Genomic DNA, 10,621 nt, shown 5'->3' with positions numbered 1-10,621 from the left:
AGCAAAGTGGTGAAAATCAGGGTTAGTTTGTGATTCGAGTCAGACGCAGAGGGAAGAATATGGGGGTCCCTGCGGGTTGGGAGACTCACACGACGAAAAGGGCAATATTCTGGAGAAAAGGGGAAGAAGAAAGCCCCTCTCCCATCCCGACATAACCATTAAATGCAGTCTGACTTTATGTTGTATAGAGAGGGGTGAACAAGAAAGGAGGCACAGTTCTCGGATGAAAGAATGAGGTTTTTGGTGGATTAGGGACGGCCCAAAGGATGAAGAATAACTTCTGCATAACTTTACAGCTATTTTCTATCCCCACGCCAAGGGCCAAGTTTGAGTTTGAGTTAACCCCTTTTGTGATTGTCCGGTAAGAGACTTTCTCAAGGAGGGAAAGGGCTTATATCACAAGCTCAGATACCCCAAACCGTCAAATGAATTTATGGGTACAGACCTAATAAAATCATCATTCATTGGCTTGAAAATGCTCACGTAAATACTTCACATGATAGGAAAGATAGTACATTTACTTGAGTGGTGTCCTTTGAGGTAAGCTTCCTTGAAATTCCCATATTAGGCTATACAACTTCATACTTCATATCTCACTACATTTAACAATTATAACCGGTAGCAGACTACTTAAAATATTGAATAATAATAATGATAACAGGACAAACTTATAAATTACACTGGGGAGCCTTCATGTTCATGTCAGATGAGTTGTTAGCAGTTTCACCAAAGAATTCTCTCCCCTCTCAACTTCTCAAATGGTTTCTTTTAAAATTATGTTTGGAAACCAAAAGAGACTCATTAACCATCTCGGGTTCCTGCATATTTATCTTGCGTCCCTTTGGAGGGGGTTCGACCCCTATGTTGGGAACCAGTGGACCAAACATTATGAAAAGCTTCACCTCCAATAGCTGCAACAGTCAAATGAGGCAATTATAATGTTATTTATAATAGCCTTTATCATGCACAGGAAACATTTTATGCCGAATGAGTACTTTTTGAACTAAGTTTTTTTTTAATCAACGTATTTTTACATTGTTTTATTTGTAGTACAAACGATCAGAGAGTCGCTTCGTTAAATCCCTTAAAAGGGTGGTTAGGTTTTAGGCTTATATGGACCCTGAAGCTTTGGTGTCTCGTCTGTCCCCCAGAAATTTCCAGTTTATTAGTAGGTGAAGCCCTACCTTCCACTGACCAGTTTTTCTGCGTGCGTCAAACCACGAGGAGCTTCTTGGACTGAAGTCTTTTGCCATCGGCTCTTGAAGGGCTCTCATCATCACCATCATCTAATTTATGGGCCTAATTAGTGATTTTTGTCCTCTTGGTTTCTCTAACCATCACATGCTAATGAAGGCATTTTCTGCCATCTGACAGTAACGGTCATAGGCCTAATGATATGCCGATTTTACTTGATTAGCGGATTATAGGAAAGGCATCAAAAACTTTGTGAATAATGCGATCAGGCCGGGCAGAATCTAACTACTGCATGCATTAGTGCGTTTGGGTAAATAAAAGAAACCTATAGATCTATGTGCTCCCTACCCCGTATAAATTTTAATGTGCAACCAAGTGGACAGTCCATAAAAAAAAATAGGATCATAAAGGATTTAGGTTGTAATCATGTCCTCTTTCTAAGAGCCGCACTTAGATAATAATAAAGGAATGGGGAACATCTGAACAATTACGTGAACTCTGGTCAGGAGAAGAAGAGTTAACGAGCAGCCGGTGCCATGTGCAGTGAGAAGAGCATTAGAGGCCAGAATCCATATTTACCGGCGGAGTTGTGCGCAGCCATCAGAATAGGCCGCTAATGCCGCGCGCGTCCTCTCCCCCCTATTTTCATTAGGCTCTGATGACTGCGGAATTGATGCGGCCTGCAAGTTATCAAGAGCCACTAATTTCACATTAACGACCATTGACTGCGGTTGCTTGATTCGAGGGGGTTTTTGACAATTATCACAATCAGGATTGGAGCCCAAATCGTTTACCTTGACTCCATAATTATTTGCACCGAGCAGAGCGCACATTGCAAAATTGTATGGTGTCAAATAACGAGAGCAGGAGGAACGGCTATCTCTCTCCAACACGCACGCACACGCACACGCACACCTCGGTCCTTACACAAACTGTAGGCAGTGAGTGATCTACACCAGAGTGTGAATATAGCATAAAGTACTCCTTGTTTTATACCTGATAGATTCTTCTTCTTCTTATTATTATTATTACATATTGTTAAAATATTTTTTGCATTCAAGGTGCATTTTTACCAGGAAGTATGTATTATCAGTATTAATATTTTTGAGAAAAAAAAAAGCCACATACACACATAGACGTAGGCTTACATTAAAAACACAAACTGAAACGACTTAAATCAATAAATCGTAGGTTTAAGAGTAGGCCAACTATCTTTGCTATAATACAATAAACAATAAGAATAAACCTGAACCGTTACAGTCTAGTGTACTACTAAAGCAGAAAATAGTACAACATTCGAAATTTATATTGTATACTTCAAATATCCCTCTAATATCACATTGGTGTTTAATAGGAAGCATAATTAACTCACACATGGGATCTAGCCTACCGGTATGAGAAGTTGCAGTAGTTGTAGTGATGTGATATCGGAGTGACCGGTGTTCTCGCGAGATTACAGACTGTCACATGATCACATTCGGAGAGAACCAGGAAATCATGGTTTGTTTAGAGTGAAGGAGGAGGAGTAGATGTATTAATTTCGGTTTTCGACCATGTCTGCGCCCAGAAACAGTTTGTTTTGGGTTTTATTAGTACTTAATATTTACGCTGTTGTGCCGAGCGACGGAGTAAACCTCACCGTTTCAGATTCAGCGGATAAACTAAAACAAATCCCGTCTTTGAGTCTTGCTCCTTCTCTTGTGGTTAACTCGCCTCTATTTAAACCTGTGGTGGATTCTGACTTCTCGATAAATCTGTTGTTTTTCCTCCCTGAAGACCTGGAGATCAATGCCTACTGCAGCGAGCTGCTTCGCATATTTGGACGGCGGTACGTCGACTCTGTGAACTGCTTGATTCCTGCTGCTCGACCTGTTACAGTTTGCCAGAACTGTTTTTCCAGTTATGGCAGTCTTAAGGACATATATATGAACATCTCATCCGACCAGGTACGTGCCAAATACAAAGACAATTTCTTTTATTTAGTTTGCAGTTAGCGGCCTCCAGCCTGCTTGGATGATGGGACAGGCCTTGTTAATGCGCAGTTGTCTCATGACCACAAGTCTCGTGATGTGACTGACTAATGGTGACTAATTTGAGGAAACAAAGCTTCTTGACCTATCAAGTCAAGGAGTCGGGAGTAGCAGGATCACGTTTTTATCTGACCTGTTCGAGCAAATGTTTGACAGACATCTGTAACGTGTGTATAGATGGAAGGTAAGTGAGTGTATGATGCAGAGTGCCTGTGTGTCCTCAGGTGGGTCCTGGCAGTGTGAACTGCAGCGAAAGTCTTCTGCACAGTGATCGGCTCATGCTGGTTTATCTGCTCTACAGCAACCTGGAGGACGTTTGGAGCAAATCTAACTGTAACAGTAAGTTCCCTGAAGGAATTTTAAGCTCACAGTGCTTTCTGAACTAGAACTACAACTAACCATTATTTTCATTATTGATTAATCTGCCTGCTAATTTCATTATTACGGTAATCGATTAATAATTTTGTCTGTCAAAGGTTAAAAAACTGAAATGTAAAGTGAGATCTTCAGATTGCTTTGTTTGTCCAACCAGCAGGCCCAAGCCCAAATGTGCTTCATTTACTATCATAAATGACAAAACAAAAGCAGCAAATCCTTCCATTTAAAAAGCTGAACCAGCAAATGTTTGCATTTTATTCATTTTGCTTGAAAAACGATTAATCGATTGTTAAAGTGGTTGACTACTAATTTTCTTTCGACTGACTAATTGATTAATCTAAGAGCTAATTGTTGCAGCAGGAGAAGGCGTATTTGGTTTGTGTTTATCTGTTTATGAATTATTCATTTAGTCTATAAGTGTAACAGGTGTTTTCTGTCACATAAGACAAAGAAATGCAACCATTACTCACAATTGAGAAGGTGGATATGTGGAATCTTTGGCATTTCAGCTGGAAAAAATGCCTTAAACCCTTAAATGTTGCTGGCGTTGAACAGCAAGCAGGAGCCCCTCGTTAACCCTACAACACTAAATCATGGTTCATATCTTGGAGAAGTGATTGACATTAGAATGGTGACACTCTTTCAAAATGTTTTTCATTTGCATTTGAATTCATTTCATCCACTTTCATTGAATAAACAGACCTCAGTGATGATTGTTTTTATTTCCTGTGTGCAGACTGTATCACCAAAGGATTCCAGAGCCTGACAAATGACACGCTGTACTTCATGGCCACCCTCAACTTAACTCTCACCTGCTTTGATAAGTATAAACAGGTACACCATAAATCTGGGGACGACGTCTATCTGTTGCGAGTTTATGTTGAAAAGTTAACTAAGATGTCTTCATTTGTCTTAACAGGGAAACCACACAGAGCTGTGCAAAAACTGTAAGAGCACATACAGACGCCTGAGCGAGCTGTATGGCAGAATGGAGACGAATCAGACTATGTGTATCGATATAGAGGATTCGGTACGTATGTCAGGATTCGTGCAACTCCTCTTGTAAGATGAGAAGAGAGAAAGCTGCACCCCCTAGAGGAATATGTAGTCAGTGAGGGACAGTTAGAAGGGTCTTCACCAACTTATAGCTGGTGACAAGATAATGTTTTCAGGAAATGTTTGTGTTATACCTAAAAGTTGTGTGTTAATCCTTCAGCGTCACGGTTCCCTCTTGACCTTGAAATTTTGATATATGTAGATACAGAAAATGTGTTTGTTTTTTTTTTTTGTCATGGCAATAGATGTTCTTTTCCATGATTTAAAAACTTGAAAAACAAGCTGAATTACGTGTTAAAAATTAATGAGACCTGTTCATTGTGGCTGCAGGATCATGCTCGTGAATCCTCTTCTAGCCTTGTCAATGAAAAAAAAAAACAACAACAAGATGTAGAATCCCTGCTGCAAAACATGACCCTGAATACAGTGATGTGAGAGCAGAAACCTTAGAGGGTCGGTTTAACAACAACACTGTCCTAAAATTGTGGTGAGCTGAAGTTTATGTTGCGTTTGGCATGTTGGTTTCAGATGAATGCGACCCGCAGACTGTGGAGCAACACTTTCAATTGTTCCGTCCCCCGTGAGGAGACGGTGCCTGTCATCGCTGTGTCCAGTTTCATGCTCTTTCTGCCCATCATCTTCTACTTGAGCAGCTTCCTTCACTCTGAACAAAAGAAACGCAAGCTCATACACCGTGAGTAACCAGCTTAATTCGCCCATTGTCACACAGAGAGATTTTTTGACGGGGTTTTGAGGGGTTTGGGGTCTTTGTGCACTGGAGGTTTGAGGGGGCCTTGACTGACTGTGATATTGGGTTGTGTTGGGATGGAGGAAGGGGGGCAGGGGTGTATGGGTGTTCTAGGTTGTTCTAAAGCATAGCTGGGTTGCCTCCTGCAGACCTTTGGATCATGGCTGAAGGTTTGATTTCTGGGTGTATGATGGTTGCGAGAGGGATCAGAAGGCGTTTTAGGTAACAGGACCCAGTATCTCCATTAACTCATCAGTGAGGCTCAGGATAGTTTTTCTGCAAATCAAAAAATGACTTGTGATCTCGCTGCTGTGTATTTTCAACAGGTTACTGGAGTTGTTTCCTCTCTTATTTCTTGCTCAACAACTTTGTTTGCAAACCACAATTTATGAGCCACATTTTCCTTGAGATGAGGGTCTTAGTTTAGAGTTAGCCTACAAGTCAGTCTTTTTTATGAAACTGTCGTACTTGCATTAGACAAAAATAAGACTGGCCTGTGCTGTTAATTATTATTCATGTGCTTTTTAAGACTGTTTAAACACTTGTAGTTTAATTAGTCGAATAATGCAAAATAAGACTGCAAAAGTCATTTTATCCCCTCAAATCGTAATGTGAATTCTGTGTCTTTACAGCCAAGCGGGCAAAGTCATACAGCAGCCCGATGAACATCCAGGACAAACAGAGCTGAAGAGGCGACAGGTGATAACGTGGACGACACTGCTCGTTTATTTAAAGTTACACCCTGGGAGAAGACTTGATTCGTCGCTGTTTTGTGCCTGAGGTTTGACTCAGCTTTGTCTGCTCTTTTTCAAGATGCTGTGACACCAATCAGCATTCAGAGGACTTCAAGAAACGTGATGGAAGTGAAAGTGAAATGCTTTTTTAATACATTTTAAATATTTACATTCATATCCTTAAATCCTCAAAATGGAGTAAAGGGGGGGGGGGTGGAATGAATAAAACAGGAAAACCTGCAGATTTTTAGCAAGACAAACATTACAAAAAATATAGAAACACACAGATTGCATTTGAATCAACTGCCATAGTGTAAGACCAGCTTTGTTTGGTGACACCTGTTAAACAGGACTTGTGTTGGGGTCAAACTATATCTAACTTCCTAAACTACTAATCTGATGCTTTTTCATGTTGCTGCACATGTTGCTGTTCGTAATCCTGAGGCAGATCCTGGCCGCTCCTTCCTTTCAACTCGTTAACGATCTTCACGTTGTTCGCTGTCACTAGAAAGAGTGAGTGCCTTGAATGTAGTCTGCGTGCGTGTGTGTGTGTGTGTGTTCTATTTATGGCTTGAGAAATGGGTTTTCTGTCTCTAATGTATGTCCCGAAAAGAGGTGCAAAAAGGAAGCACTTGATGTCCATTAGTGGTGACATGTATCTGCTGTAAGAAGAGGGGGTGCACATCAGTTGGTTGGGTAGAGAGTAAATAAAGACATAACACACATAATGTAAAAGCACTCCAAAAGTACCACACTGTGATGTTACCTGTTTACCAGTCAGTGTTTTTTTTTTTTTTTGTGGTTTCATAAAGCTTTTAATGCGCTTCCACGTCATTTTCCACTGATGTTTAACTTAATTTGTTAAGGATTTCTGACCGCTCATGACGCCGAACTCTCCTGTACGAGTGTCGAGTTGATTAATTTGCCCATTAGGATTGCATTTGCTGTGAACTTCTGTAAACCTTAATTATGAAAGCGTACGCACAAATAAATATTTGCACATTAGAAACAACCTGCAGATTCACGCGTGGTGATTTAACCACAACCAGTTTGACACTGATAATTAAATCTGGAGGACAAACAGTTAACTATGAGCTTGAGTACTTCCATCTTATATCTCTTTCTACTATACGGTCACATGTTGCATAATAATACCAGTATCAGTCTGCCAAATGAATACTTTTGATACTTTAAGTACATTTAATTAATGATAATCCTACTTTTAAACTTGTAGTATTTTATATAGTTGTGTTGTTACTTCGGTGTGGTGGAATGCAGCCTTTAATCAAGTACGAGTATGAGGCACTTAGACTAGTATTTTCATTTTATTCAAATTTATAGGCCACCTCTTCTGCACTGCATGTCAAGCGGAAGATATTTTACTTTCTACTCCGCCACACCTGTCTGACAGCTTTAGTTAATTTACAGGTTACAGTTTTTCATACTCTTCCTGTCCAACGAATACCGTGCATCTTTAAATTTGGTGATTTCGAATTAGATTTCTTTATTCTGATAAACTGGAGGATGAGCAGTCCGGCTTACTTGATCTCATGCATCCACAGCAGTAAAGAGCAACTTATACATGCACCAGAAATATTAATCCCAAAACAGTAAAACACCATCCAGGACCATTTCTTTCTGCAGAATCAGTGGGCCTACTTTTGATAAATTTGTAGATAAAGCTTTTACTTGTAAAGTTGTGTGATATCAGCGCTACTTTTACAGCAGCAACACTGTGACTTATGTTAAATTGTGTCTAATGAGTCCATGCTGTGTGCGTTTTAAATCTGTTTCTCCACACAGGAATGGCCCCTTGTTCTGAGGTTACGTGGCCTTGTGTTTCTCGCAACGAAGCTTTTCCCTCCGTCATTAGCAGCTAATCTAAATGTGGGATAAAGATACTTGGCCGAATAATCGCAGCAACACATCCGTTAAACTCCTTTGGCTTTTTGGTCTTGTGGAGCGCGGCCACCGCTGGCCATGAGCAGGTCTAAGAGCATTACGGATATGCCGAGTCATATGATCCGGTTGCGGCCAGCAGAGCCACGAAAAACACGGGCTTTTTGTCATCTGCGCTCCCGCACGGTGAAGTGCGCTGAGCGGGGCTCGGAGCTCAAGAATGACAGCTTTGATTCCCGTTAAGCCTCCGCTGGTTTTCTGAGGCACACCGCGTCCGTAAGCGGGGCTGAAAAGTCATGAAAAACCGCCGGTAAATTAATGGACCCGAAGGCCGCCACGTGAAGGAGCGAACCGGTGGAGCCGTGAACACCCCCCCCCCCGGTGATTCAGTGCTGGTGGAAGAAATATTCAGACATTTTTATTTGAATAAAAGTAGAAATGGCAAATGCAAACGAAGCTCTGCAGTCTGAACTGAAAGGAACGGCAGCAAAATGTAATTTAAAGCATCCAGCGTGGAAGGATGTTCGTTATAGAGAATGTCTCCAGTCCAGTATGCATCATTATTATTACTATGAGATTATTATTGTTGTTGTAGCTAAATGTAGCCTGGATGCAGCTCATTTCCCATGCTTAACTGCATATACTCCGGTGTGTGTGTGTGTGTGGGTTATGCTGTGACACTAAAAGTGTGTCAAAAACAGACAGCTTTACAAAGTCCACAAATAAAATGTGGAAACTTGAAATGGGACATAAGAGACATCTTTTGTCTTATTTGCACATTCGTGAAGTAGGTTTTGAATTTGTCAATGAAAGCAGTAGATTTAATTTTAAGGTTTTCTTTTTCCTTTTTTTTTGCTTGACAATTGGATGTTGTATTGAACAGAAATTACTTTTGTGAACAATATCTTTATTTTACATTTTTGTCTTGAGGGGAAGTTTAAAGTGTCATAAAGAGTTCAGCTACCTGTAAACAGGTGCAGTAATGGACTAAATGTACTTTGTTACTTCCCATCATCATTTGCAGTCAGACTCATATCTAAACCTTCCATCACATTTTGACACTCGATGAAATGACTTTGGATCATTGCATCATTCCAATATGAGCTAATAAATGCGTTTTATAAGACCTGGGTACAAAACAAATGTTCCACTTGAAAATTCGGGGCTGTAAAGTGTCTTGTCCAAGTCATTCTTGCAATTTTGACACATGATATTCAGTCGTTGGCCCCACATCTGGCAGGAAGGCAGCATCTTTGTGGTGTTTCGCCTCCTGGATGCCTCTCAGACTTCACCTTCAGAGGCAGAAGCGGCTTTGTCAGACTTCTGCTTTGGAATCTTTGGTGTTACTGTGTGAAAGAGAGACGCCTCAAAATTTCTGATACAATGAAGTGAATTCAGTTCAGACTTTATTTTAGACACCTAGTGAGTCTAAAATAAAGAGTCCGCAGCAGTAAAACACAGGATTAAACCAGGACTATTCGATTTAAAAAACACTTAGCATATCTTGACAGGTTTTTTTTTTTGCAGGTTAAGGCTTCTGTGATGCTGTTCTAGTTCTCATTGAGGAACACATAAAATCGTGCATCATACATCAGAGAAGCCCCTCACGTTGACTGGCATCTGGGACCCTGGAGCAGCAACGTCACTGCGTCGTTGTCAACAACACTGGGTCTGTTCATGCTACTTTTCCTGTGGGCACAACAAAGCTCCAAACGAAGAGAATTTTACACTGATCTCTATCTGGCCTGAGCACATGGTTTACAACACGGTCGATAATTATCATGATTCAAATTACCAATGAGAAAATGTCATGCAGGTGAAACACTGTATGACTATCATGAAACCTTCAGCCCAGTTCTGTATGGACTAAAAATTACTGGTCATCAGCATACAGAACATAACTGATCTTGTATAACTGAGCTTGTATTACATCTGTTCAGTAAGGTCATCCACATGCACAGAGAACAAAGCCATTTTTTACATGAAACAGGCAAATGGTTCTGCTTCTCTGCTTGAACTTACTGCAGTACAGAAAAAAAAACCAAACAATCCACCAGTAATCATGGCTTAATGCCATGCATAATTATTGTACACCTAATCCACTCACAAAGAGCTTTGATAAGAAAAAAAATGACTTTCAGAATAATTCTTCTGTAAGTGTGACGGTTTATGTAGAAGAAATTAATATTTTGTAAGTTGACTCATACTCTGATTTCCACCGCTTGCTCCGGTTCTCTGCTGGATTAACAAGGGAAAAATGTGCTGAGGACTGAATTAAATGTTGTAGCAAACACAGAAAAAAAGACTAGATCAAAGACAGAAATGACCAGAATGGTCAGTTATTACAAAATAAATGACTATAGGGACTTAATAAACAAACCTGTGATATCTGAAAGTCTTTTAGATGTTTTTTAAAGGTATTATACATACAAAGGTATTATACTTTTTGTATATGTGCTATACAAAAAGTCTTATGGCAAAACTGGATTCCAAGATTTAAATGTGGCTTTTTCTTGATTCGTTGCTGGAAAGGGAGTAACACTAATAAGTTAGTCGTCCTCTAAAAACCTCTTTACAGAGCC

At 40.2% G+C, this 10,621-nt stretch overlaps 1 protein-coding gene across 2 annotated transcripts; it reads left to right on the top strand.

Moving 5' to 3' along the window:
* Nucleotides 1-2,654: 2,654 nt before the first annotated feature.
* Nucleotides 2,655-7,152, top strand: ostm1 (osteoclastogenesis associated transmembrane protein 1). Of its 2 annotated transcripts, XM_046373805.1 has the most exons (7): nt 2,655-3,140; nt 3,449-3,563; nt 4,339-4,436; nt 4,522-4,632; nt 5,187-5,352; nt 6,039-6,105; nt 6,220-7,152. In XM_046373805.1, exons 1-6 carry the CDS (start codon nt 2,748-2,750, stop codon nt 6,092-6,094), a joined length of 939 nt encoding a protein of 312 aa, XP_046229761.1. In that variant the 5' UTR covers nt 2,655-2,747; the 3' UTR covers nt 6,095-6,105; nt 6,220-7,152. The 2 variants fall into 2 exon arrangements, with proteins under 2 accessions (XP_046229761.1, XP_046229760.1); XM_046373804.1 differs by having other exon boundaries at nt 6,039-7,152.
* The last annotated feature ends 3,469 nt before the right edge of the window (nt 7,153-10,621 follow it).

The sequence above is a fragment of the Scatophagus argus genome, chromosome 19, assembly GCF_020382885.2.
Source record: "Scatophagus argus isolate fScaArg1 chromosome 19, fScaArg1.pri, whole genome shotgun sequence".
In the NCBI taxonomy this organism is placed as follows: Eukaryota; Metazoa; Chordata; class Actinopteri; family Scatophagidae; genus Scatophagus; species Scatophagus argus.
This window is presented reverse-complemented; position numbering and strand designations above follow the sequence as displayed.